Source organism: Colletotrichum lupini, chromosome 1 (genome assembly GCF_023278565.1).
Source record: "Colletotrichum lupini chromosome 1, complete sequence".
NCBI classification, from domain to species: domain Eukaryota; kingdom Fungi; phylum Ascomycota; class Sordariomycetes; order Glomerellales; family Glomerellaceae; genus Colletotrichum; species Colletotrichum lupini.
In genome coordinates this window covers 3515441-3542690 of record NC_064672.1, presented here as the reverse complement: position 1 = coordinate 3542690, position 27250 = coordinate 3515441, and the positions used below count along the sequence as shown (strand labels likewise).

General features: G+C 53.9%; 11 protein-coding genes across 11 annotated transcripts; 5 read left to right on the top strand and 6 right to left on the bottom strand.

Moving 5' to 3' along the window:
- Positions 1–34: 34 nt before the first annotated feature.
- CLUP02_01007 (uncharacterized protein) lies at positions 35–2863 on the bottom strand (the record flags this gene model as incomplete). Its single annotated transcript, XM_049280052.1, has 14 exons — positions 35–217; positions 313–594; positions 683–744; positions 812–1260; positions 1339–1472; positions 1513–1638; positions 1694–1828; positions 1887–1955; positions 2017–2072; positions 2128–2161; positions 2221–2270; positions 2378–2474; positions 2587–2791; positions 2850–2863. The coding sequence occupies 14 exons, from the start codon at positions 2861–2863 to the stop codon at positions 35–37; spliced, it is 1896 nt and encodes a 631-aa protein (XP_049136009.1).
- Positions 2864–3295: 432 nt separating this feature from the next.
- CLUP02_01006 (uncharacterized protein) lies at positions 3296–3439 on the top strand (the record flags this gene model as incomplete). The annotated part of the gene is made up of 1 exon (XM_049280051.1): positions 3296–3439. The coding sequence occupies one exon, from the start codon at positions 3296–3298 to the stop codon at positions 3437–3439; it is 144 nt and encodes a 47-aa protein (XP_049136008.1).
- A 107-nt stretch (positions 3440–3546) lies between these two features.
- Positions 3547–5595, top strand: CLUP02_01005 (uncharacterized protein; the record flags this gene model as incomplete). Its single annotated transcript, XM_049280050.1, has 3 exons — positions 3547–3578; positions 3802–3850; positions 4132–5595. The coding sequence occupies 3 exons, from the start codon at positions 3547–3549 to the stop codon at positions 5593–5595; spliced, it is 1545 nt and encodes a 514-aa protein (XP_049136007.1).
- A 134-nt stretch (positions 5596–5729) lies between these two features.
- Positions 5730–7114, bottom strand: CLUP02_01004 (TatD family hydrolase; the record flags this gene model as incomplete). Its single annotated transcript, XM_049280049.1, has 3 exons — positions 5730–6658; positions 6717–6894; positions 6959–7114. The coding sequence occupies 3 exons, from the start codon at positions 7112–7114 to the stop codon at positions 5730–5732; spliced, it is 1263 nt and encodes a 420-aa protein (XP_049136006.1).
- Positions 7115–8164: 1050 nt separating this feature from the next.
- Positions 8165–11019, top strand: CLUP02_01003 (ribonucleotide reductase; the record flags this gene model as incomplete). The annotated part of the gene is made up of 4 exons (XM_049280048.1): positions 8165–8183; positions 8238–8395; positions 8452–10921; positions 10976–11019. 4 exons carry the CDS (start codon positions 8165–8167, stop codon positions 11017–11019), a joined length of 2691 nt encoding a protein of 896 aa, XP_049136005.1.
- Positions 11020–12107: 1088 nt separating this feature from the next.
- CLUP02_01002 (uncharacterized protein) lies at positions 12108–12656 on the top strand (the record flags this gene model as incomplete). Its single annotated transcript, XM_049280047.1, has 1 exon — positions 12108–12656. One exon carries the CDS (start codon positions 12108–12110, stop codon positions 12654–12656), a length of 549 nt encoding a protein of 182 aa, XP_049136004.1.
- Positions 12657–16716: 4060 nt separating this feature from the next.
- Positions 16717–18143, top strand: CLUP02_01001 (CFEM domain-containing protein; the record flags this gene model as incomplete). The annotated part of the gene is made up of 5 exons (XM_049280046.1): positions 16717–16754; positions 17022–17109; positions 17227–17407; positions 17469–18016; positions 18075–18143. 5 exons carry the CDS (start codon positions 16717–16719, stop codon positions 18141–18143), a joined length of 924 nt encoding a protein of 307 aa, XP_049136003.1.
- A 753-nt stretch (positions 18144–18896) lies between these two features.
- CLUP02_01000 (HIT zinc finger) lies at positions 18897–20402 on the bottom strand (the record flags this gene model as incomplete). The annotated part of the gene is made up of 1 exon (XM_049280045.1): positions 18897–20402. One exon carries the CDS (start codon positions 20400–20402, stop codon positions 18897–18899), a length of 1506 nt encoding a protein of 501 aa, XP_049136002.1.
- A 251-nt stretch (positions 20403–20653) lies between these two features.
- Positions 20654–22083, bottom strand: CLUP02_00999 (uncharacterized protein; the record flags this gene model as incomplete). The annotated part of the gene is made up of 10 exons (XM_049280044.1): positions 20654–20768; positions 20829–20893; positions 20963–21009; positions 21123–21153; positions 21235–21256; positions 21316–21539; positions 21609–21676; positions 21755–21777; positions 21840–21941; positions 22010–22083. 10 exons carry the CDS (start codon positions 22081–22083, stop codon positions 20654–20656), a joined length of 771 nt encoding a protein of 256 aa, XP_049136001.1.
- Positions 22084–22654: 571 nt separating this feature from the next.
- On the bottom strand, positions 22655–25438 carry CLUP02_00998 (DENN domain-containing protein; the record flags this gene model as incomplete). The annotated part of the gene is made up of 2 exons (XM_049280043.1): positions 22655–24991; positions 25049–25438. 2 exons carry the CDS (start codon positions 25436–25438, stop codon positions 22655–22657), a joined length of 2727 nt encoding a protein of 908 aa, XP_049136000.1.
- A 719-nt stretch (positions 25439–26157) lies between these two features.
- CLUP02_00997 (uncharacterized protein) lies at positions 26158–27140 on the bottom strand (the record flags this gene model as incomplete). Its single annotated transcript, XM_049280042.1, has 3 exons — positions 26158–26359; positions 26650–26675; positions 26901–27140. 3 exons carry the CDS (start codon positions 27138–27140, stop codon positions 26158–26160), a joined length of 468 nt encoding a protein of 155 aa, XP_049135999.1.
- Positions 27141–27250: the final 110 nt, after the last annotated feature.

The following is a 27250-nucleotide window of genomic DNA, read 5'->3' as shown; positions in this document are numbered from 1 at the left end:
TCATGGTCAGATGGATGATTCAAGGCAGGAGTTATCAGTTCCTGGCATCGTGGCGTCGTCGAGACGGTGGAATGAGGGGAAAGACGGGGCGGATAGCGCTTGATCGAAAGAACAACCGCATCGACGAGTCTAAATGTTGGAGATACAAGACCATCAACCATAGCACTTGCTTAATCGGTGTCGGATGGCGGCTGCCCAGATGGTCGAAGCATCCCTGCTAGGATGAATGACGAAAAGTCACGGGATATTGCACCATCCCCCGGCAATTTGTAAGCTCCAATCTGGAGTCGCGGCTCTCCCTCAACACCGCACGCCGGCAACCTGCATAAGAGCAGGCAGCTTCTCCCAATCAAGACATCCGAATGAAACATGGACTGCGCATGAACAGGGTGGGGTAAGAAAGGACAGGTTCGAAAGGCTGGTGATAAGGCGGTCGCATGTGCTTGGCTGCGACCCTGAGAGAAAGTTGAGCTGATCGCTGATGAGAACTGGGAGGTTAAAGTTCAGAGGGGCCACTTGACTCATGTGTGAACGGTGTGAATCGTCGTCCGTTTCCCATTCGCCCGATACTAAGGTGCTTGTGCCCATGGCTGTCTGTAACGTGGCAGATGGTTGAAGTAAAAAAGTCAGGTGTGAGTGATGAGCATGGTGATGATGAGTGAGAATGACGATGTGATGTGACTGGGTCAGAACTTTTGATGGACAACCAAAAATCCATACCAAATCCCACACAAGCCCATACGCCTCAACATGAACAAAAAGGATGAAGTACAGCAAATCCCAAGTAAACAAGAAGAAAGCATCTTCTTACCTGGCAGAGAAAAGTCGACATTGCCAAAGTCGCCAATGGGAGAGGTCAATTCTTCGGTGACGGCGCTGGATGGAGGCTGGGGCTCAGCAACGGTAGCGGTCTCGGCCTTCTTGGGCGGTGCCTGGTAGTCGGTGTGCTGGCCAGTCTCGAAGTCGAAAAACTGAGTGTTTGTGAACATGGCGAGATCGTCCTCGAAGGTGAAGTTCTCCTCGGCGGAACCGGGCTCCTTGACGGTGTTCAAGTCACGCAGGTAGCGAGACACATTGGGCGCGCGCCCGCCTCCAGTGCTTGTGTAAGGCGACATGTCGCTCGGCCGGTGAAGGCTCTCGGGTACGAAGCCGGCGGTGTTGGAACCAAAGAACAGAGAGGCAGAAGAGCAAAAGGGCTCCTTCAAATCGACTCGGAGACGAGGGTGTCGATTTGTTTTGTGGTTGTAAAAGACTGGGTCCCTGAGGTCGAGTCGAGGACGGCGGCGATGGCGTTAAGTGGGTTGGTGTTGTGGCCGCGTTGGTTGTAAAGCCCCCAACGTAGTTGAATTAAATGCGCGCGGTTCGTGGACCGGGATCGATTCCAACTTTTGCTCGGCAGTGAAGTCGGCGACGATGGAGGGGCAAAATTTGGCGTCGAATCGGGTAGATGTAAGACGAGACCTGGCGATGGTCTGTCGAGGTCGAAGGTGTCGGTCGGATGTTTTCTTGAACGGTTGTCTGCCTGTCTAGGTTGTCGAGTGCGAGGTTCGTCTCGGTCTCTGGCTGGACTGCTGGGTGGTTCAGGGAGAGGAGTGGATGGGATGGGGGAAGAGGAGTCAAATTGGGCGAGAATGAAGCCTTTGTTCGGAGAGGCAGGTTGCGGACACAGGCCGAGTGGATAGTATTAGTCAACTTCTTTACCCGACAGCGCGACTTTCAGTGCCCCCGAGGGAGGGGCCCCCCAAGGGCCCCAAGGGCCCCAATGCCCCAAGGGTGCTCCGCGGTGCTGGTTGGCTCCGACCATTGGCCGACGGCCTTGTTCATTTCCCTGCAAGAGGGCACGCCGCACCCCACGCATCTGCGTTACTTGCTGCGTACCTATGTACCGCTGCAGGCTGGTCGCTTGTCTTCCTCTTGGAGATAGTTCCATCGACGGGAGACTTGACTCCCTGGGACTGAGACTCGAGTGAGTGGCCAGGCATATGCTAGCCATCCAGGCCTGGAACCTCCACCCACACACGACGCCGCTTGATTACCGGTACCTACGCCCACGTCCTCTCCCACCACTTCCACTGAGTCTCGCACGCAAGAGGGAAAAACATCACACCGGAATCATTAGCACCTCACCCATTCCCATGTGCAGAATACCGCCGGCGCCTCGCTATTTTTGCCTTGGTCCGAAGGTTCCCGGTACCGCAAGGGCAATGTGAAGCCCCCCACCCGCCGATGAACGGGGACGTGCCCCATCTGACGTCCCATCCTCCAATCACCTACGAGGTTCCCAGTCAACATATGCTAAGCTTCTACATTGAACCGGGAATGGCATTACAGCCAAGTCACAGCAATAGGACATTCCGAATTTCCGTATCCTCATAACCTGCCTTCTTTCCGAGCACGCCCTTTCCAACTCCCGGAACCATGACCGGGAAGCATGAGCACTCGATCTTGAGCTCCTCTCCACAGTCCGCACTCCACTGTTGTTGATGCACACATCCACCCGTCATCACTCACCCATGGCTGGCGAACGAATCATCGCTTGGCCAATCTTCTGAGAGCCCCGCGGCAATTGCGCATCTCTGGCCTGACAGTGTTCCGACGCCCCTCGTTTTCGGGCTGTTGGCAATTGACGTATTCAAGTCGCATTTTTAGTTGATCGACATCTGTTTTTGGTTTTGTATTCCATGTCGCTGTGCCGTGTACGGAGTATTGTTCAATCTCTAGCAGTAAGAAGAAAATTCTGACGCTGTCAATCAATGCGGCCTCTCTTGGATTGAGTTCCAGAAACATTCCACTGACGAAACGTTATTACACAGATTCTAAGTTTTGTGCGCACAAATGAGTCCACTTACGCCGTGGCTTGCATCGCTCGTGGAAGATTATTAATGTTTCGGTACTAAATACCGGCGGTAAATGCAATACCCGCGCTACGGTCACGACAACAGCAATCCCAATTACCCAAATCCCGACTTCCCCCAACCGCGTTATTCGTTGCTCACGATGAGAACCCGGGTCCATCATGACTCGGCTGGTCTCGTTTGGGCATGGTCGCGGGTTTCTGGTGTCAACCTTGCCGTGTTTCCTCTGGCGTGTCTGGGCATCGCATCGTGCCACAGCTTGTTAGTTGTTACAATCCTTCAGTGTGTGCGTCCTTGTGAAAGGACCCTCAAATCTGAATTTCTAAGCAACTGCCAACCCCTCCGACCCTCGGAAGCGCCACCGGCCATGTTCGGGAAGTAGGCCCGACCGTGCCTCTCAGCCGCTGCATCCTGCACCTATTCCTTTCTACATACATACTATGTACTTCAGGCTTCAGGGACTTTACCGCGCAGACCAGGACCGCCGTCTGCCAGGGAGGGACCACAGCCCCGCTGGCTGGCTGCTAATCTGCCCGTTTACCCATGTCTTTCTCGCTGCCCACGCCCTGGGCTTGCACGTTTGATGCCAACCATCTCAAGTGTGATACCTTACCTTACAGGCTTACGCAACGTACTCCGTACCTTAGGTAAGGCACATCTCGGTCCCAGAACATCGTGAACCCTGCCGTCCATGTCGCCGTCAACAACCCTTACGCCTCCACTGTAAGCAACTTGCTCCCGTCATTTGCAGGTTCCGGGCTGGGTACCACGGGTGCCTTGGCCGCCGGCCTCTTCTCTACCTTAGGCCCCGCCGGCACGCATGGTCGGATCGGGCACCCATAACCCGTAGCCGTCTCGCCTTGCCTACCTAAGCATTCCGATCCTGTCAGCGTCCCTGCGGACTGCCTTCCTCCCCTTGTCCAACCTTAACGTCTGCCGCCCACAGAGCCACTGCTCCGTGCCCCTCCGTTGTGGCCCGTGTCCCCCTGTTCGCGGTAAGCCCCTCCGACCCCGTATGCAACATGTGCTCCGTGCACCATAATTGCATCTGAGCTTTTGATGGTACGGATACGCGACGCGTCTTTGCTCTACAACGATTCAACGACCAATAACAGAACCCATCTCCGCTCAAGATACTTCAGCCTCAGTCACTGGGGTGATTGACGACATTTCCGAGGCTCAAGCATCGCGATATTTCGTATCCCCCCCTCCCCACCCGCGAAGGTACAAGGAAAGTGCAGTGCAGTGCACTCGCGACACATCAAAACACTGCCAGATTTTCCCTCACAAGCACAATGTTTTGACGGCCATGGCACGATTCTCAGTCCCAACTACAGGACGCTTGTCGTCGACAGTACGACTACCGCCCAGCAACTCTTCCGTTCAAAAAGCTCTTGGCCGCTTATCCCGTTCATCCTTGCTGTCTCTGGTCCTCGAATGGCTCAGTGATGAGAACGTACCACTATGCGCGCCTATACTAGACGAAGAGGATAATGATGACGGTCTCTACCCCCCGGCATCATCGGTAGAAGAGCTACGGACCATCTATGCGGATCTACAGTTCAGGAAAGGGTCTAAACGAGAGATCATTGATCGCATCACCGACGGCGATTGGAGTCATGGCCTAACCCTATACCAAATGGCGCTGGCAGATGCCCAATACCTTCAAGACCACCCCACCTCGCAGAAATGGAATGCCTATCGTATCATGCCTCTCAAAGAGGCTTCATACGTGGATGATGAAGAGCAGGCCCCAGAAGTCGACACTGCGTCTTTGACCCTTCCCCGGTTTCACCCATCCACGTTCATCCAAAACCTTCAGTCACACGTATTGCCCGACGTCAAAGCTCATTTTCATTTTCATCGACCCGAGGGGCTTACCCTCTCCGTCTTGCGCATCTTCATGGTCGAGTCTCCTTACAGCACGAGCATGACTCAACTCGGAACTGGTCTCACGCAATCCGACTCGGATCTCAACAGCTCACGGACGTTATACATCGCCTTTCCAGATGCCTCGCCGTTCGTCTATTTGTCCAAATCTCAGACAGTCGGGTCTTTGGGAGCAAGCGAATCTAAAAGCTTCCGCAACCTGGTTGTCGAAGGAATACCGAAGGCGCTTTCTCGACCGCGGGAACGATACACACTGAAACCAACAAACATTACAACCAAGAACCTCGATGCGCTGTTGCAATCCAGAGGCGTTGGCCGAACGAATGCGGCAGGTGGCGGTTGGGATATCTATGCCGACAAGAAGAAGAATGAGTCACCGCTTGACACCATCTTACCAACACCGCCTTTGTCGGAAGATTCAGCGGATGACACCTCGGCTTCGGCGGCAAAGAGGGACTCCAAACGGAAAGCTGGCGCCGCTGAGACAGACGAAAAGTTTTACAAGAGAGCTCGTCTATGTGCCCAGGCCAGATTCGGCGATACAGCCAAAAACGACGATGGACTGGGTATCGAGCGAGTAGACATTGTCATGGAGGATCCTTTTCCTAACAACAGCTCTCGAGCTGAGTCAGGCGCTGAAGATCGGCCCCGAACACAGTCGTCAACTTGGGCCCCCAACGTCAAGCTGATATTGCACGGATCTCATGTATTCGCGGGCATACGGCAGCTTGTAGAGAACGGCATCATAGATGGAGAGCGAGTGCCGGGATGGTTGACTGGGGAAGAAGGTGTCACAGTAGGGGCCGTACGGCATGGCCGGATCAGGGGCCATAAAGGGTCTGGCATATGAAATCCTCTCCGAAAGGAGGCTATCGTAGGCCGCAGTCGTTGCGTTGCGCGTGTACTTTCTATGATATTGATACCCCCCAAATTGATTTCTTTCGAAAGTCTTCTGGTCTATTGTTCTATGCTGTGCTCTACGCTCTATTCTACGCCGAAAACCTTGACAGTATTTCTCCAAGCGGCTTCGCAAATGTCCTCAACCTCGACTCCCTTAATACCCGCCACGGCTTTAGCTACACGCTCAATCATGCATGGCTCGTTACGGCCCTTGATCATGGCTCCTTCCTCCCACTTCTCCTTCTTGACGACCTTGAAGCGCTCCGGCACTTCAGGTTCCTTTTTCTGATTCTTCTTCTTGGGCTGAGGCTTCGGAGCTGGGACTTCTGGGGTTGCAGTCCCGTTGGCAGCATCTTGAGCGGTGCCGTTAACCTCCGGCTTTTTCTCAATGAGATACTTGTAGCCGAAATGGCTCGGTCTAATTTCGCACCAGGGGCCATCGGTCTCAATCATCATCCTGTCCAGGCCGATCTGCTTGACGACTTCACAGTTCTCCTCGGTCTTGAAACTGCACCCATTGATGCCAATGTACAAGCCCAGATCCATCAACTCCTTGGCTTCCTGCATGGAACCAGTGAAGCTGTGCACAACGCCGCCCTTTTCCAGCTTCTCGAGCTTGTCCCCAAACTTGTCCTTGAGTAATTGGACGAAGTCCGCGTGTGCTGCTCTAGAGTGTAGGAAAAGGGGCAGCTGAGGCTTCGTCTCGAGCACGAGATCAAGCTGCGCTGCGAAAGCGTGGATCTGAACCTTCTTTGAGCAGTAGTGCAGGCGGTCGTAGTCGAGCCCGAACTCCCCAAAGGCGACGACGCCGGAGTGGGAGGCGGTCGACTCGTTGATGAGGTCACGAAGCTCGGCTATGATGGCCTCCGTCTTCTTCGGATCCGGCTCGTGGTGCTCAGAGATCGGCTTCTCGGGGTCCGGATCCGTGTTAATGCCCTCTGCGGCATCGTCCGAGCTGCTGAAGATTGCGCTGCTGCAGGGGTGGATTCCGATCGTCGTATACACGACGCCAGCTGCATTATCGCGAAGTCAATGACAGGTTGACGTAAGGTGCACATCTATTTGACTCACGGTAGTCTTTTGCAATATCCAGGGCATCTCTGGAGCTGGTGAAGTCGGACCCCGTGACTATCAGCTTGGTGCATCCGACTTCCTTCGCTCTTGAGATGACCCCGGCAAGGTCGTTAGGGTGCCGTTGCTTGCCGTGGTGCAGACCTCTGAAGATGGGATCGGCCAAGTTGATGCCAATCTACCAAGAATAGAGGGTTATCACGCTGAATCATGAGTAAGTTTGACGAGCGTGAGTTACACACATCAATATAGCGGGGCTGGTATGCCGGCTTACAGGCCTCTGTGGGAGTGGCCATTGTGAGTATGGGTGATGGCGATGACAGAAAGCTTCTATGCAATGGTTGAATCAACTGTTGCGGCCGTGCTCTGGTGAGGAACAGAGGTGAGAATCCTCTCATGGATAATGGGCAATGATGTCTTCAAGCTTCAAAATTTCATGTCTTCGAGGCAGGAAAACGCCAATTGATATAGTCGTGACGTCGTTTGGCCTCAATCTCACTGAGGCTGTTTAATTGATTTTGGCCTCTCTCACGTGACATCGTGATGGAGTGGAACCTCCACCATGAAGCGACGTGCAGTGCACGCGTAAAGTGCCTACAGAAAAATCCATTAAAGTGCACCACCGCATCGCTGCGCTGAAACGGTGATGAGGGGTCAACGCGTGCACTGCACCCGACTAATCGGTTTGACGCGAGTAAAATCAATTAAAGAGTTTCAGAGTGCATTCCAAGCAGGACAGTTCCTCGGGACAAATGTGAAGTCATCTCTCCGTTGCAAGCGGCAACCCGCGTCAGATGGGAAGTGATATATAAGATATCTATATATATATAGAAGAATGGGAAGAGACAAACAACAATCCATCCACAGTGGAGTTGTTGTCAGACTTGATTTCCAAGCCAGTCAGTCGTACGTACCTTAGCATTAGTCAAGTCCAGTGGTTGCCAGCTGTGAGATTGAGATTGTCCGTTCTTTCTACAGTCGTCCATTGTGTCCCAGGTAAGTGTTGGCTCGGGGATGCGAACGTGAACCGAGGGGCACGGGCGGAGATGCCTAGCCTACAAGGCCAGAAAACCACTTTTGCGGCCTTTTGCCAGCCAATTTATTATTGATGCCTTGACGTGCCCCCCCTGCCCCCCTACCTCGTCGCGCTAAAGTCCACTTTGGCGTTGAGACCCGTAGACGCGTTTCTACGCGAATTGGCACTGCCATAAGTATCTGCAGCACCTCCTGGCATCTTTCTATTCTCTTCTCAACCTCCCACAACCCAAACACTCTTGACGCAACTTCTTCTAGCACCATTACAGTTCTAATTCTTGGTGCTCTTGATACCCCATCTCTCTTCTACAGCAATTCACCTTCATCTTCTTGCTCTCGAGTGTTCCTACGTCTCCCGCGAGACGACCCAAAACCCCCCGTCTCCCACAATCTCATAGCCGAACTCAGGCACCATGTTCGTGAGGAAGCGCGGTATGTACTGCTCAGACGCGTTAAGTGGTCGCTCACGATACTAATTGAGCGCAGACGGGCGCCAGGAGCGCGTCCAGTTCGACAAGATTACTGCCAGAGTGTCCAGGCTATGCTATGGCCTCGACATGGACCACGTTGACCCGGTTGCCATCACCCAAAAGGTTATCTCCGGTGTTTACGGTGGTGTCACGACTGTGCAGCTTGATGACTTGGTAAACACTGCTCTCCTCTACCTCTCTCTACCGGGTGCTAACAATTTCATGAACAGGCCGCCGAGACTGCCGCATACATGACTGTCACCCACCCCGACTATGCCATCCTCGCTGCCCGCATAGCTGTCTCCAACCTCCACAAGCAGACCAAGAAGCAATGGTCTTCGGTCATTAGCGACCTCTACCACTATGTCAACCCCAGAAACAACCGGGCGTCTCCCATGATTGCCAAGGAGACATACGATGCCGTCATGAGACACAAGGAAGAGCTCGACTCTGCCATTGTCTATGACCGTGACTTCAACTACCAATACTTCGGCTTCAAGACCCTGGAGAGATCATACCTGCTCAAGCTTGATGGCAAGATTGCCGAGAGACCCCAGCACATGATCATGCGTGTTGCTGTCGGCATCTGGGGTGATAACGTCGAGCGCGTCATCGAGACCTACAACCTCATGTCCAGCAAGTTCTTCACCCACGCCTCCCCCACACTCTTCAACGCTGGTACCCCCCAGTGCCAGCTATCTTCATGCTTCCTCGTCGACATGAAGGAAGACTCTATTGAGGGTATCTACGACACCCTCAAGACCTGCGCCATGATCTCCAAAATGGCTGGTGGCATTGGTCTCAACGCTCACCGTATCCGTGCAACTGGCTCCTATATTGCCGGCACCAACGGCACCTCGAACGGTGTCATTCCCATGCTTCGTGTCTTTAACAACACTGCTCGCTACGTCGACCAGGGTGGCAACAAGCGTCCTGGCGCTTTCGCCATTTACCTTGAGCCCTGGCACGCTGACGTCTTCGAGTTTATGGACTTGCGCAAGAACCATGGCAAGGAGGAGGTCCGTGCCCGTGACCTTTTCCTCGCTCTCTGGATCCCCGATCTGTTCATGAAGAGAGTCGAGAAGAACGCCGACTGGACCCTCATGTGCCCCAATGAGTGCCCTGGCCTGGCTGACTGCTACGGCGAGGAGTTCGAGGCCTTGTACGAGAAGTACGAGCGCGAGGGCAAGGGTCGCAAGACCATCAAGGCCCAGAAGCTTTGGTATGCCATCCTCGAGGCTCAGACCGAGACTGGCAACCCCTTCATGCTTTACAAGGATGCTGCCAACCGCAAGAGCAACCAGAAGAACCTCGGAACTATCCGCAGCTCCAACCTCTGCACTGAGATCATCGAGTACTGCGCACCCGATGAGGTCGCTGTCTGCAACTTGGCTTCCCTTGCCCTGCCCACCTTCGTTGACTACAACGATGGTGTCTACGACTTCCAGAAGCTTCACGAGGTCACTCAGGTCGTTGTCCGCAACTTGAACAAGATCATTGATGTCAACCACTACCCCGTTCCCGAGGCTCGCAACAGCAACATGCGTCACCGCCCCATTGGTCTTGGTGTCCAGGGTCTTGCTGATGCTTTCCTCGCCCTTCGCATGCCTTTCGAGTCTCCTGAGGCCCGTGATCTCAACAAGAAGATCTTCGAGACCATCTACCATGCTGCTCTGACCATGTCTGTTCAGCTGGCCAAGGAGGAGGGCACTTACTCCACGTACGAGGGCTCCCCTATCTCCCAGGGTATCCTCCAGTACGACATGTGGAACGTCAAGCCCTCTGACCTCTGGGATTGGGACTCTCTGAAGGAGCAGATCAAGGAGCACGGTGTGCGCAACAGTTTGCTCGTTGCTCCCATGCCTACTGCCTCCACTTCGCAGATCTTGGGCAACAACGAGTGCTTCGAGCCCTACACCTCCAACATCTACCAACGTCGTGTTCTTGCCGGCGAGTTCCAGGTTGTCAACCCCTGGTTGTTGAAGGATCTCGTCGACATGGGCCTGTGGTCCGATGCCATGAAGAACCGTATCATCGCCGAGAATGGTTCTATCCAGAACATCCCCAACATTCCCGCTGAGGTCAAGGCTCTGTACAAGACTGTCTGGGAGATATCCCAGCGCACCGTTGTCCAGATGGCTGCCGACCGTGGTGCCTTCATCGACCAGTCCCAGTCCCTCAACATCCACATGAAGGACCCGACAATGGGCAAGATCACCAGTATGCACTTCGCCGGCTGGAAGCTTGGTCTCAAGACGGGCATGTACTACCTGCGTACGCAGGCAGCTTCTGCCCCTATTCAGTTCACCGTCGACCAAGAGGCGCTCAAGATCGCTGACGCCGCCGTCGGCAAGGCTCTCAAGAAGCGTGCGCCTCCTCCTGGCCACGTCGCCGCCCCTGTCGTGAATGTCCCCAGGCCCATGTACGCAAAGAAGGACTCTTCTTCTTCTCAGGACAACGGCATCCCTACCCCCAGCGTCACCCCTCCTCCTCCCAGAACTGCCCCGGCTCAGAAGCCTGACAACTTCACTGCCGATGTCGTCGAGGGTGACAGCCCTCGCGCGCTCCCCACTGAGCCCGCTGAGACTCTCAAGATTGAGGAGCTGCCCGTCTCCGGCAGCAAGACCCCCGATGCTGAGGACAAGACCGAGGAGAGCAAGGAGAGAGAGTTAGATATCTACTCCGAGGCCGTGCTTGCCTGTGAGTTACCCCACATAAATCTATTCCCTATGACACTTACTAATTCCCCTCAAGGCAGCATCGAAAACCCCGAGTCCTGCATCATGTGCAGCGGCTGAAGAGCACTGTAGATGATGTAGTGATGGATTTGACGGCTGATGACACACGTTGATGGCATATTATGGGGTTCGGGGCATTTCAGTATGTGATCACGCTGGTAATAGTTTTATGTTTCGGGCTCATGGGTGGTATTGGTCATTGACACCCCATTGGTATTTGTTTTGACGTACAACGCTCTGGGCAAGGCTGCCCCTTTTTGCTTTCTCGCATGGGCTGCTTACGAGAGGTTCTGGTCTTTAGACGCTCTTCCGCGGCTCAGAGGGCTCGACGGTTCCGATGCTAGGATTTTGACTGTTGCACACAGATCACGGCGTTGGGAAGAAAACTTGGTTTGGTCACAAGTCCTTTTAGCAGTAGTATAATTGTTACGCATACTCGTCAGCTACGCGACTTGCGAACTTGCAATCTAGTGAATTCGCACTCAATTGATTGGGCGTTCCCCCAAAGCTTGGCCCATTTCCGATCAGTGGAAGGCGGCCTATACCCGCAATGTGTAATAAGACAGACAACATGAGCTGACATTGGCTGGGCCAAAACTTTCTCTCCCGCAAATGACAAGTCCCGTCTTGTGCGTCGGGTTCCTGTACGTTGTGCTATGAGCCTAGACAAACGCATGCGCGCGGGGAAAACATGCCGGAGCCGATCATGACAACATCAGCTATGTGTCTGGCCTCTCAGCTGTGCAAGGCTGCCACACACACTCTCTCTCTCTTACACACTTACACACTTACACTTACACGCGTATGCGTACGTGTGTACACGTTGGCCCCATGTAAGCAAATGGTCATTGGAAGTTGACGAAATGAAGGTCGTGGCCGCGGGGACGGGTCGCATGGTGCGGATCGTATAGGCATCAGTCGAAGCGAACAAACGGCTTTTTGCTCGTCACAAGAGTGATGATACCGTAATGATGGTCCATCGCTATTGTGCTTCCAGTCGAATTGGTTATTCATCCACACACATACGCGCGGCCCGATGGAATGGGTCGAAGACAGATGGACCGACACTGATTCGTTCGCGGAGTCGCGGTTTGTGTTCTTTCCCCTCAGACTGAGACCATTCATCTCGTCGATCCTTTGCCGAATGTATGTACTCTACTGGGCATAATGATGAAGGCAGAGTGACGGGTATGATGGGGAAATTGATCGTTGCTATTCCCATTGCGATGGTCTTTCTTGTGAAAACACCAGAGAAAGTCTTCGGCCCCTCCACAAATGTTCAACAATGTCAACAGTTCCCACAAGTAGACTGGCCTTCTCTTCTCAACTACCTACACAGAAGCAAATGCATACGTGTGCCAGAAAGCAAGCGGGAATTCCTACTGCCATCGGCTGAGAATCTCGGGCCTTGGCCATGTTGCAACTCTCGTGATATTTGCCCTCACGGCACCGTGGTGCTGCTCTTGGCGGCGTCGCAGTTTTGCTATTTTCTTGTTTGTTTCACACTATTCTCGGCTACCCGCATCATGCCACTCGACGGACAACACAACGTTCACACCCTTCTACATGACACGAGAAAGGGGCGGGGGCGGCTGTCTGCCTACGTAGGTGACCTGGTGATTGAAGACCTATATATTCGAGGAGGTGTTTGGATGGAAGGGCACGGATGGTACGCGTTTCGCGAGGCAGGCATTTGAGGGGGGACGCACCGATCACCACATGGATTGTCAGTGGTTCACGAGTCGGCAGGGATGTCACGTTCTCTTAATCCGCGTTGCACATTCGCTTCCAAGAGAGCAAAGTCCGGATGACAGGGGCTTTGATGGAATCCAGTTGCGATTGCCAGCACCGACACGCAGAATCTGCAAAAGGCACTGAATTTTTTCTGATAGATCGAGAAGGACACTCGGTCAAGATCCCCGGGTGAGGCCGTGACGCCTCTTTGAAAGTCCGTTAAGTGGGTGGCTGGTGTAGTTCGACTGTTCGGGCCGTCGTCAGGTGAGTCGCGGCGATAAGGTGTTTTGTGGATCGGCCATCAAAGGGTAATACGTCAGAAGCTTTTCTCATCGTGGCTCCAGAAAGCGGCCGGTCCAGCAATAGCGCGATAAGGACGTGTTCAACCTTGAGGGCCGACTTTCCGGTTGACCGATCTCAAGCTCTCACCCCATCGTTGGTCGACCTAATCTGATTGCGATGCGCGCAGACCAGCGTGAAATCTGGGTGCTTCATCTCTAATGTCTCGGAACGTCTACCACGAGATTGCTACCCCCGTCCTGTCTCTTGACGCGACCTCCCCTCCCCGCAGCGGTTGGCTAGTAGCAGAGATTTGCTTGTTTCTCTCCTCAAGGTCAACCACTGTGGGTGGCCTAGCGTGGAAAGTTGGAAAAAGCTCATCGAGTAAGGGGGGCTGCCTCTGGATGCGGGACCAACCCTTGGCAAGCTGAGGGATGGGTCCAGTGCCGACAAGATTCGACCAAGGGCCTTGGCAACGACCAGCCCCTGGCGTGGGCCAGGGCGGGAGCGTAACGTTGGGGAAGCGAATGGCGGTGTTGGTGGGACGGGGACCTGACGGGTGTGCCGACGCTCAAAGGGCGATGTAGAGCGATGCAGAGCTGGTCCTGAGGCTACTGCGCAGAAGGGTACTGATCTCCAGGTCCCACCACGCCGCCGATGCTCTATTGAGAGGTAGTGTGGTGCAAAGTGTGGAAGCTGGCGGTCACCATGACAATAGACATGTTGGTCGTTTTCGTTGGCAGAAGAGCTTTGCTTTGGGAGTTCGATATGCGCTCCGACGTCAGACGAGTCAATCCTTGTCAGAGGAGAACAGTAACATAGTTTATGGGCCATAATTTAGCTCACGATGAGTTTTGGCACAAAAGGGAAGCAATTGAGTGTCTCGTGGCATCCGGCGCAAAAGCATGAACAGATGAATGATGGAGAAAGGAAGTGTGGGAGAAGTCGTTGGTATGTGGGAATTGACTCTGAATCCCCGAACCCCCCAGGCATAAGGTAGGAAGCTCAACCCCTGTCTCCTTCCCTCCCCGTCCTTTCCCTTTTTGCCGAACCTGCCCAATCAAATATCCGAGTACACAGAGTGGAGCGCCACGGCGCCACAACAGAGGGCTCCCGGGGTCATTGGCGAATCGGACGCGTCGATGTGCATTCGATTGACCTCATCCCTCTTGGTACTGCGATAGCCACGCAACCACGTCCTGCCCAGACCTTGCCAGCTAGCACTTTTTTTTTCCTTGTTTCCAGCCGTAACTGACTGCAACTCCCCCCTCAGTCACCAATGGCCCAGCGGGATCTGTCTGCCCACGATGATTTTTCTTCTGCTGTCAACCTTCGTCACTAACGGTCAATGTAGAAGCTATCATGCTGCCGACTTCCGGCTGCCTCTTTCTAGCATGACGAGAGGCCAAGCGTCGGACGGTGTACTCCTCCCAAATCAAGGCCATCATGATGCAAGATGACCGAAGTCAGCTTCACGTGGCAGATACAGACTACGTTGGCTTGCGCGTCTCACATGTATTCGTACTGTACCTTACAATGAGGTAAATGCGAGCTTCTCCGGCTACCTCCCAGCTTCCTCGCTTTTGGGAGCCCCGGAATTTGTTTCGAGCTTTCCACCCCAAGTCCCTGTTTCCTGTCCCTCATTTCTGGCCCCAGAAGCTTGATTGTCGCATTGAGAAACAGACCTTGCCTCCTGCCTTGTTAGTGCTGCAAAAAGCAGGTTGGCATGGGTATCTTGGGAGGCAGGGTTCGGAATCAGCAAACAGCCCCCCTTCCCATGTCTCGCAGTTCGCTTGAATTGTGAACCCAGGCTTCCGATAAGGAAAGAGGTAGCGGTAGAGCCTCCCATCATCCATGGACCCATACATACTGTGGTGATGTAGATAGAGGTTCTGGTTGCTGGGCACGGTTCCACCAGGAAGGTGTTTTTTTTTTTACTTGACATCGCATCCGTTGCCTTAGCCTGCAGATTCGCACGTCCCCCAGCCTTCTTGCCTTAGTTTGGCAGTGTTTGACAGCGTTGCAGCGGAAGGGATGGAGTCAAAAGTGCGTCAGAGCTCAGGCCGAACGATACCACATGGCACTAGGTCGTTTCTTTACTTACTGGAACCTGAGAGCTTGGGACGGGGGTTAAATCTCCCGACTGAGGGGAGGTGAGGTACGGAGTACTCTGTATTCGTAGACGCTTGCAGGCGGCGGCAGGAGGGTTACATCAAGCATATCCTGGTCAACATCGCATTTCAACCCCGAAAGTAGGTCGCATCTCTCATCTCGTTGCGAGATCTAGCCCGCGCTGGCCCCCAAGATTGGTTTCTTGGGATATTACAATTTACTCGAGGGGCACTTTGCCGGGAGCTAATTTCACTCTTCTGGCTGTTTGCGCGCGACTCGCTGTTCACAAAGAGAATTCAATTCAGCTTGCCTCACAACATGAGCATGCAAGCGTGGTCGGTCTTAGCTGAGATTCCAGCCACCGGGCCGACAACTTTCGGGTCTCGGTAAGTCCAAGAGGATGCAGCTTTGGGTTTGTGGCTTAGGATCCAAGCAGGATTTTTCTTGTGTTGACTTTTGGTGCTGGAGTTGCCGGCAACGGGCGTGGAGCAACGAGAGAGCTTCCACCGCTTGGGGCCGAGCTTGAGCTGTAAACACCAACCTGGCGCCACTTTTGCTGCAGTACTAGCCTGGAAGATAGATGAATTCCACATCAGATACCCACATCGACTTGACCATCTTAGCTTCGGGTGGCTTCTCATTTGCTGGCTAGCGGCATGTCAACGTCAGGACAAGCGTGAGAGGCAAAGCCGACTAAAGTTGGGGCAGCCGAAATGACATGGTTCTCCAAAAATCTGGGTATCAAACAATCCAACGTTGATCGACGGGAAAGCCCACCTCGCAGTTCACCGCAGATGCTCTGCATGCTAAGGCCGGGTTCCCGTCGGCCAGGCCAAGTGAAGGTACCTTGTCCAATGGTTCGAAAATCGAATAGGTGGTGGCTATGAAATAAGGCCTGCCCATGAATTCAGGTCTACAGGGTAGGTAGCGACGTAGCCAAGTATCCATACGTAGGTAGGAAGGCACGGCCCTGAGTTCGCACGTCGTGCCCAACTGCCATCCCGCACCTTCTTCTCCCGATTGACTTATAAACGGGAAGGCACTCCCTTTACCTTCCGCGTTCCTGCCCTCTGTCCTTCAATTAAGGTACTCTACTCTAATACTCAGCGCTTCACGTGACATTCCAATTGTTTACCTACCTACCTCGATTCGGCACTCTCGAATAATATCTCCCCTATCCACCGAGACACCTCACCTCACCTCACCTCACCTCGAGTAACCACCAACTTCTCTCCACCAACACTCTTCCATTGTCACCTCACATCATCACACACTTTCGCTCCACCACTGCGAAATACTCTGAAGCACGCTTCCAACAGCCTCGACAGCTTTGACATCAATATCAATCGCAGGTAAGTTGATATATCCCCGATATCTCTGATATCACGAGCCTTCATCATTTTCTTTTTGCACTGCCGCAAGCTGCTTGCTTCGGATTTCCACCTTTGCCTGTTCAGTTTTCAAGCACACGAAAAACGGAACACCAACATTTCACTGTCAGTTTGTTGACTCGTCTTGTGCGACCTTGGACCTGCCTCGTTCTTTCCCCAGTTACACCACACCTTCCCCCAGGCGCAGCTTCCCAAATTTGCTCAACACTCATTTCCTTCACCACCTGCCACTCACCATCTCATGGCCTTCTTTTTCCCCTTCCACCCACCCACAAAGTTGTCTCTCTTCCCTTTTCACCACACCACCTTTTCCGTTCTTCACCATCGCAAACAATCTTTTAGGCTTTCTTTCCAAGCCCACGCACGCTCTTTGTCACCAGGTAATTTTGTTCATTGACTGCTTTTGCGGATTACCTCGCCTCACGCTTTTATCTTATTTCTATTCTGATTCGATTGCGAAAATCCGAGCTCTGCTGATATTCCACCTCCAGGTCCTTCATTGCCGACTTTTTCTCGCAAACGACTTACTATTCTCCAGTCTTACAGAACCCATCAACAATCATTCACAATGAAGTCTTCCATCATCCTCGGTGCTGGCCTTCTTTCTGGTGCCATGGCTCAGGGCGCCTGTGGCGTAAGTAGATTTCCTCCCTCAACTGTGAACATGGAAAATCCAGTCACATGGACTTCCATTCTCAGATGCTCGTTCTTCACCGCCTTGAATCATATGTGATTCTAACTCGATCAACAGACTGGCTGTATCTCCGCCATGCAGGGTCTCGCCTCTGACCTGGGCTGCACCGCTGGCGACAACGCCTGCCTCTGCCGCAACCCTAACTTCGCCTATGGCATTCGCGACTGCTCTTTCCAGAGCTGCGCTCAGTCTTCTGATGCTGAGGCCGCTGTCGCCTCTGGCATTGAGCTCTGCCGCCGTAAGTTCTGCTCTTCCCAGCAATCTCAAGCTTGACTTGAAACCACTAACAACCGTATCAGAGGCCGGTGTCGTTGTCACCGTTATCCCTGGTGCCACTGTCACTCAGCCTACTGGCACCGTCACTGCCACCGCTGTTCCGGTCGTTTCCTCGATCTTCTCTGAGATCACCTCTGGTGGCAGCACTCTCACCACCCTCCTTGGTGTTACCACCCTCACCGGTGCTGCCTCTGGTGGCGGCGAGTCTGCGACCCCTAGCCCGGTTTCCACCTCCACCTTCACCACTGTCATTACCAGCGGCGAGTCCACCATCACCTCCACTGGCGAGACCACCCTCTTCGGTGTTGGCGGTGTCCCTGGTGCCACCTCCCTTCCCCAGACCGCTGTCACTACCGAGCCTATTGTTAGCACCATCGCCTCTGATGGCAGCGTTATCACCTCCACCATCGGCTCGACCACTGTCCTTTCCTCCCTCACTGGAGGCGAGGCTTCCAGCGCTCTCTCCAGCCAGGCTAGCGAGGCTACTGGTGCCACCACCACCACTGGCGGCTCTGGCTCTGCTTCCGGTTCTGCCACTGGCACCGCTGCCAGCTCCAGCTCCAGCGGCCTTGTAAGTTCCTACTTGCCTGTTTACCTTCTCTACACGCAATACTAACATCTTTCTCTAGGCCAAGCAGACTGCTGTCCCGGTTGCCGGCTTCCTGGCTGCCGCTGGCTTTGCCGCCATGTTCATCTAAGCGCCTTTCGCTCAGATGACGATGTACTTGCTTTTCTAAGTTGCGGTAAATACCCGTCTGGACCCATAATCTTGGTTTCGACATCCGGATTCATCCTCGCCTTCTACCAATTTCGACTTGACACGACACGGTTGTGACGGGCACATTAGTGAAATGGACAGGGAAGATGAGGTGTGGAATACGGACGATTCGGAATTTTTCTTGAGGGTCAATCAGGCACAACGAGTTCTGGGCTGTCGATTTTCGGACGGCAATTAACAATGGTTTGATGATACAAATGGCTTTACACAAGGGACGTAATGACTTGACGGACTGATATCCAATGTGGTTTTGGTGGCCATCATAGGCACATCGTAGGCATTTGGCCGTAAAATGGTGGTGGTGAGGTAGTTGGGGGCAACGTCTGTCCAAAAGTAGCAACACATTTTTCCGCCATTCTGTTGAACCTAGCAAGTGATGATGCAAGGTGCCCTCGTGATGTTGGTTACGCCTGGCTATAGTGACTTGATGTTAACGGTGTCGCGATCCATATTCTGTGATATCTCTGGGAAATCAAAGACACCCCCCCCCCCCCCCAGAAGCTGGCGTCTGTTATGTCTTCCCAACTCTTGATGCTTACACCATGGGAACAGTATTTGATAGTGCCGCCAATATATTGTTTATTGCACGTCATTGATGTACAAAGGCTATATGCAGGGCCTCGAGGGTATCATGGTCTTCTACGTATAAGGTGATATTGTACAATGGTCCATCTCACGCCGCTCTCTTCTTCAACAGTGCCAACTTGGCAGCGAGACTGGCGCTGACCCCTTCATCGCTCTCCGAATCCGATGAGCCGGAGCTACTCGTTGTGCTTTCGTCTTCTTCCTCGCCCAGACTTTGCTCGGCAATGATCTGGTCGACGGCGGCCGCGAACCTATCGACGTCGGCGTCGGCAAGGTCACCACCACTGTCGTCCCCGTCACTCGGCAGCTCGCCATCTTCCAGGTTCTTGCGAAGTCTCTTGGCCTTGCCGCCGCCGTCTGCCCTTCTACCGTTGCTCTCGTGCTTCCGTTTGGGAATGAGGCGCATCGGCTTCGGTTCCGGGAGTAAGGTCGCCGGTAGGGCCGCTCCAGCTTCAACTACGTAGATTGTAGGGAACTCCGGCACCGTCATGTCGCGCAGGGCCTCGCCGAGGGGCGTCGTTGCCTCCACAGGGTGGACGACCGTCTTGCCCGTGGCTGCCGTCGCCGCGGAGGTCGTACCCGCGACGTAGAACCTGTACCTCGTCTTTTGCGCCTCTTCCTCCTCCGTTGTGCCCGTGAATGGCTGGACGCAGGTGTGAGAAGCCCAGGTACTGCGCGGAGTGGACTGCATGAAGAATCGGCCGGGGTGCCAGGCTCCCGTCTCCGTGTCTTGGGCCGTGGCAATGGACTGGCCTGGTTTGTGTTGGTTCTTGCGGCGCTTCTTGTTTCGGCCGGGGCCGCCGATGTGAGTATTGGCTTCCTGAGTCTCGTCGTCGTCGTCGTCTGGTGGTTGCTGTCGTTGCTGTTCCTTTCTGGTCTGCTCGTCGTTGAACGATTTCAGCCCCGTGACGAAGGCCTTGTAAAGCGGCACGTCGTCAAGTGCCTTTGCTAGTACCCTCTTTATCGTTGTTGTATCGGTGTTCCCCACGCTCTCCTGCTGTTGTGATGGTGTCTTTGTGTCTGTGGACGAAGTGAGAAGCCATTCAATCTGCCAATTGATTCTGCCAGAGGCTTTGCTGAAGTTTGTCCCGTTCTCCTTCTGTCTAACCATTCCCACCGGCGCACGGTTCAGCAGGATCCCAAAAGTAGCCAACCTCTTCTTGAAGGGTATGCTGGAGAGCGCCTCATACCGCGCGCCTCCTGTGCCGCTGTCCCCCCGCAGGACCTCGGTGACCATGACTCTCTTCTTGCGCCCATCGCGGCCCGTCTTCCACTGCACGCTGCGCACCTCGACCGGCCGCAGGTCCTCAGGTTTCAGGAGGTGCCGCTCCTCGATAATCTCCTTTTCGGAACGCTGGACGGCGCGCTCGATGCCTGAAAGAAAGTTGAAGTCGTGGTCGACGCCCGCGGCGGTCTTTAGCTTCGAGGGCGGGACGTAGGCCGTCGCGTCGCGAATGCCGTTACACTGGGACCAGGACTTGTGGCGCTTCGTGCAGGTCAGGGAGCAGGTTTGGAGGGTGCATCGCGGGCACTTGTATTTGGGGGGCTCGATATGGCAGATTGCGCAAAGGCTTGTGAGGAGGGGGTCGGCCATAGCCACTTTCGTGTGCGTATTGGCGGTTGTGGAAATGGACAATAGATACAGCCGAAATCAAGAATTGAACTAATACACTAGAGAGTGTGAAGTCATAGCTCAATTGCTATCTGGGAGGTCGTGACGGGCTTGTAATGCTGAAGAGGACGTCCAAACCCAGTACGCAGACTCGGTCCAGGAACTTTTTCTGTTATCGCTAGCTTATCGCTAGCTTATCGCTAGCTTAGCGGTGTTAGAGGATCTGTATCCACCTAGACGTCACATTGCCGGCGAAATACATCTTCCGGCACCGTTGCACCGATACCCAACGTCGCATCAAGACATTTCAATGGAGCCAGGGTTCGCCAGTACTCGAAAATCGTGAGACTTTGATGTTAGAGATGGCTGTACTATTGATGGAAGAAACGGCTGTCTTCTCTGTCTTACCCCGCTCTATGATACTGTGGGATTGTTGTCGGAATCGGGCCCACTCTCCGTAGGCAACTCCAGTACTTCAGTCGGACGGGTTCGTTCTCGAAAGAAAATAGCTACTGCCCCAAGCGAATATGGGCGTCACTCACCTGATGAGAGAGGAAGGCCTTTACACGATAGATGAAAGGGGTGTTGACTTGAGCATGATATTGTGGAAGGAAAATTAGGGCAACACTCTCTCATTTCCTCAGGGGTACTTTGTATCACCCGCAAGACTTCATAGCCATGCCCGTCTAGTCAAGAGTTCACAAAAGTCAGATGAGCCTGCGCCGGGGTACGTCTATATGGCGATGATCAGACTTCTTCCCATGTAGGCTGATGAGGCTGAGCATGGGACCTGATGGACGTGTGTCTACCACACCTCCTGCCAGGCGGCCTTTTTGCTGTCCATGATGTGGACGAGCGCCACGATGAAGCGAAAGTAGAGAAAGCGCGGGCTGACCGGCTATCGTTGAGGTATTTCACCTCCCTGCTATAGAGTAACCACTTCTTATCCCAGCTGGTTGTATTTGCGAGAAACATCCTACATCCAATGGAAGTGCTGCCATGTCTCCAAAGCAGTTGGCGCGACTTGCGCAACTGTGAAGTTGCCTGACGAAGCCCAGTCTTGATTGGCAGGACCAGAAGAAGTCTAAGACCATAGCCAGTATCTCTGCCATTTTCTTGCTATTCTGTTCGGAGTGACCATTAAAGTTGGCTTGTACAGGTGCTTGGTAGTCGGCATGAATCTGCTACCGCCAGCTGGGTGAACTCGCGAACGCCATCACGTTTCCCCAAGTCATCACGTTCCGATTGATCCGTCACTTCATGTGACGCATTGATGTGCTGAATAGTAGGGGCCTTTCAAAGATCCGTTATCTTTCAACGCCTTCTAGGCAAACACACTGTTACGGCCTCAATGTCTCTGACTTAGATCATTAGTGTGGATACAACATCAAATTAGTCTCCTGAGCACTTCAAAGCGACATATCAGTCGTCGTCAGTCTTTTCAATATCTTCTCTATTATCACATCATTGTGAGTTCGTTGGTAGTAATCGCAGTACCAGCGTAGCGCAACAGGATACCGTCTGGGTCGATGTGAGCAAGACGGACCCTCCTAAGTACGTGCAAGCCAACATAGGTCTTCAAGTATCACTCAGACGAGGGCTTCAGCAGGGTGAGGGAGCTAAACAGCCTCCTCTGAAACGGCGATGATATCAAAACTCGCATATTTCGCCGTTGTCGTACCCTTCAGCCCGAAAAGACACCCACGCCCTTTGGCTTGGGAATTAAAACATGATAGATATTGGGTCACAGGACAAGGTATACCTGTCAGATCGCGAGGTAATTCAGTCCACTCAGTATACTCATTGACATCACGCGCATTCATACTTGAAACGGTAGTTTCCTTCAACTCTCGCTGGATTCGGATTGTGGGTACTAGATAATAATGAGGGACATGAATTGAACTAAGCAGAAGGCTCCTCCCTTGGGATACAAATGATATAAAAATCGTGATAACATCCAATCCGGACACCAGCGAGCCCTGTTCAGCTTTCACAGGAAGAAAAAAAAGCCAAAACATTCGTCTCTTGAGAAAGACAGGAATATGAAAATTGCAAACGCCGGACACAACGAAATTTTGTCCACGACCACACAGGTGCAAAAAGGTATCAGGTAAAAAAGTGTATGCACAATATCGGTAAATCGTCCTCCCCATCGGCAAAGAGAGAGAAAGTAAATTCTCTTTAGCCGCTTGTTACTCCGAATAGAGTAAATCAAAACCGCCAAAGATAGTTCTTCAGCGGGTACCGCCAAGAGCGCTGATGCGTGCTCCAGACGGACGGTGGATCAGGCTGTCGGTGTGCTTACCGACGGTCTGCTGAGGCATCGTCTCGGACTCGCTGCGATCCTCCTCGAAGTCCTCATCATCCTCAACAATCTTGGTAGGGATGTCCTGATGGATCATATACTGCTGACTTGAGCGCTCGGGAGTTGCAGCGCTGGAAGCGAAGGACATCGCTGTGCTACTCCGGTTGGGGACCAGGTCCGGGGTGGGGGGGATGCTGGATATCCGACCAGAAGCAGGGTGAAGGAGGCTATCTTCGCCCATGTCAGATGTTGCGTTTGACTGAGTCTCGTGACCGTCATCGCTGTGGGTGGCGGAGAGGTTGCTGCGACGGCGCTGGGCGCGAAGGCGTGCCGCGCTAGCAGAGCGCTCATCAAAGTCGGCGTCTTGGGCCAACTGCAGGCCCTCAACGGCAGCCTGGCATTGCTCGGCAATGTTTCTAATAATGTGCGCAATGGCATCAGTCTTGTCCTTGAGGTGGCGATCGGCCACATCCTTGAAGCTCGAAGTGGAGAGCCTCTTGTTCGCCTCAGCGGCGGCAGAGAGGAGGCGGGCCTGGTTGACGTCGGCTTCTCTGGGAGTGATGCCATCCTCACCCATCTCTGGCTCGAAGCCTTCCTCGATTTCGTGCGCCAAGTCATCGGGCTTGGTCAAAGATTGAACCAGATGCTCCATGTGATGGCTCTGGCCGCCAATCAAGCTGCGCAGATGCAGCACAACACGGCGAGCCTCGTCACGCTGTCTGAGGATGGTGACGTTGGTGTGCTGAAGAGCAGCAAGCTCCTTCTTGTTCCGCTTACGCTCGCGCTCGAGTTCCTCGGCGATCTCCTGTTGGAGGACCAATGCTTCGAGAGCGTCATCACGCTGCTTCTCAGTAGCACCGAGACGGACATTGAGACGACCGTTGTCATCCTTCTGCTGATCAATGAGACCTGCAAGGCGTCTGTTCTCCCTCTTGTGAGTTTCGATCTTGGCCTTGAGATCCTGGGTCTCCTTGGTGAGCTGTTCAGCAAATGCCTGGAACTTGAGGAACTGCTGCTTCCAACTCTCCAGCTCCTCGTTGAGATAGTTGTTGCGTTTTGTGACCTTGTTGAGCTCGGTATCCATGCGGCCCTTCAGGTTGATGAAGTCCTGCCAAGCCTCGAGAGCATCACGGGAGTACTGGTTTCTCTCGCGGACAATCTCGTTGAGATGTCTCATCGAGACCTTGGTCATCAAGGGCTTCTTGACGGAGCCACCAAAGACAGCCTTGATGCCCGTGTTGCGGCCCATCTTCTCGCAGACATGATCCATGACGGCCATAACAGTATCCTGGTTCCACCATTCGGGATCTTGGATGGACTCGACTTCTCCACGCATAACAATGATCTGGCCGGCGGGGACGAGCTTGCCGCCACCGTAAGCGGAGCGGAGATGAGGGGGAACGCCGGAGGGAGTCACATCTCCGTTGAGAGACTGTGTCAGGCGGGTGACGAACTTGTTACGCTGGCTGGGGTTGAGTGCGGTCGGGGGGCTAGAAGTGAGAACGAAGTTGCGGTCGAGGTCAACAACCAGAGCATCCGTTGGCGCGGTGAACAAGGAGCGGCACTCGGCCGTGACACCGAGGATATATGGACCGGGCTCCTGAACTAAATCCTTGGCATGGCGGGCATGCACAACTGGGACATAGAGGCCACTCCATTCGTAGACGCGAACGCAGTATCTGACAGTCTCTGCAGCCATGGTGAGCATGGCCGGGTAGTGACTGACAAAGATGATGCGACGAGTTGGTGAAATGGCGGCCTCAACGACACCCACAATGTTGGGGATGGACAAGCAGCAGAACAGTGGCCACATGGCGAAGTTCTGGAAGCCAGTAGGCGACGAGGGGAATTGGTAGCAAAGAGCATAATCTTTCATGTCAATGCGAACCAAGTCGTTGAGTCTCGGAGCTGGAAAGCTGAGAATGCGCGAGACCTCCTCGGCGTGGAACAAGTTAGTAGCCTTGTTCCAGTGGATCCACATGCCTCGCAAGTAGTCTCCAAGAAGGTTGTACAGCGGGTACCGAGACAGGAATGACAAGCAGTAGGGAATCCAGTAAGTCTCATCGGGGTTGTCGTAATAGTCTGGTTCAGTTCTTTTACGCAGATCCCGAATTGTCTCGGCCCTCTTCTCGTCGGCTCGCGACCATACGCGAAGACAGATTCCATACAAAGTGTGGGACGAGTCTTGCTGTAGAACGAAGGCATGGTGGACGCAGTGAGGCTGGCTGCGGCCAGTGCAGATCTCAACGTCGTGGGGAAAGCAAGCCTGTAAAATGTCAGCCACTCAAACTCTAGACAAAACTTATGGCAAACAGCCACTAACCCGCATGGCAGCGTGCAACGACCTGGCGATCTCGTTGTCTTGCTCCAACCTCGGGCTGCTTCCAAGAATCTCGGGCAGCCAGAATTGACCAACAGCGCCCTTCATGTGGCCAATCTTGCCCTGTGCAGGGGCTGGGGCCTTGACCCATTGCGAAGGTTCTCTGCCAACACCGCATACCATGTAGGCGTGAGTAAGCGTCTTTGGGGTGCGCTGCTGGGGCTTCGCATTCAGGGTCGAGGGAATCGGCTGGGTGATGCGCGAGTGAAGGGAGGAAGTACGGCTCGGGATAATGAGGTTGTTGTCTCCCTGATCACGGGTGGTAGGTCGACCATCGCGGTCGCCGGTCCGGGGCCGGGTGAAGGACGAGTGTGCGTTCAGCGAAGGCGCCATTTCGTCGGTTATTAGTCGTCGTTAAGAAAGAAAAGTTATCTTGAAGTTATATAGGTGGACGTGAGAGCGAAGGAGAAGGTGACGAGGTGGTTAATGATCCGGGCCACACACGAGCTGACCAGTGTGTCGAAGGAAAAGGGCCTGGCTTGATTGGATGAATCAAAGACGGCAAGGAAGCTATCCAGAGAGCAAGCTCTCGTCAAGGAGTCGTCGGTCGAAGGAGTTGCTCAAAAAGGCGCCATTCGAAGGAGCCTCAAGGAGCAACTTGAATTGTCTGGTCTGGTTGAGCGAAAAGTTGAGGCTCTAGCACAGACTGCTTGGTTGACTGACTGACTGACTGCTCGGTGACAGGTGGGGAGAGAAGAAACAAGAAAGGAGAGAGGGAGGAAGGGAAAGAAATCGGAGACGAGGCAAGAAGAGGCAGTTCCAGCTGAGGTAAAAGGGGAGAGTGGTGTCCAGGGGGGGTGTTTGAATAGGAGGACGGGGAGGGGGGAGAAGTGAGGGCGAAGGAGAGGGTGTGTGGGAGAAACAAGAGGCAGATGGCGAGAAAACGAGGGTGTGCCACTGGCGGGCGAGCTAAGATGAAGCGAAAGGGGGACCAAGCACCCGACGCGAAGCTGGAAAGGGAAGTGTACGGTCGAGCAGCAGCAGCAGCAGCAGCAACAGTACGGAGTGTCCACCTTTAGTGTAAAGGCAGGCACAGGCACAGGCACGGCAGGTCAGAGGACAAACTGTGTGGCCGTGTGTGCGTACGGCGGGGAGCAGGCAGAGAAGAGATGGGCAGAGACAGGGGCGAGGACAGAAACACGGGCGGGCAGGCCAAGAGATGCAGCAGCGACTTTCCATTGAGAGCAGCAGGCCGGGGGACGGGGAATTAAGGTCTGCAGCCAACGTGCAGCAGCGTACGCAGTAGTCAGGTTCCTGGATGCAGGTTCTAATGATGTACCTTGGCCGGTATTCTTAGCGCATCTCAAGGAAGGACAGCGTAGGTAGATACCTTGCTATGCCGAGTCCTTGGGGAGCTCACTACAACCAACCGCAGAATTTGACGAGTACTCCGTATCCATCGGATAGGTACCTTACCTTACAGTAGAAACCACGGGGCCCCAACTCAGCAAGGAAACCTAAGGGAGCAGTAATAATATAGGAAGTGCTAGCCTGAGTGAGTTGCCTGCCGGGACATGAAGCCACAACTACCTCAGGTACCTTACTGTGTAGAAGAGGTGATCAGGGAGCACTGTGAGGGGAGAGAAGCACGGAGAACAGCCGTTCGCAGGTACAGGCGGGACACAGATGGGGCAGAGGACGGGTGTGCAAGGGGGCATGCAGCGCAGTGTTGCGGTACCACTGTTCGACAGGGGACAAGGTGAGGTGGGGTTCAGGAACACGCGGACAGGGGTCACACCATTTGCTCAACTTTCATGGAAGGAAGGCTCCAACTTGGTATCTGCAAGGTACAGACCAAGTACCGCCCATTATACATTCTGAGGGCTGTTACTGCTGACGTTGGGAACAAGAGGGGCATTGTGATGGGCACGCCAACCACGCGCCAGATGGAGACGGCAGCTTCACGGGTCGTCAAATTGAAGTTGCTCCATGGCGGCGTGGCTCTGGCAATGGGGACTGTTCCGGGGGTTTGACTCTTGCAGTTGCTGCTGTTACATTTCGGGCTGGAGGCGGGCATGGCATGATACTCTTCCATACGGCACCTTGGGCTCCTGGTGTTTGGAATTGGACAGCGCTACCTGGCTCACCTCACTCACTCGCACTCGCACTATTCGTGACCCAAGGTACAGACAGATACGCAGGACG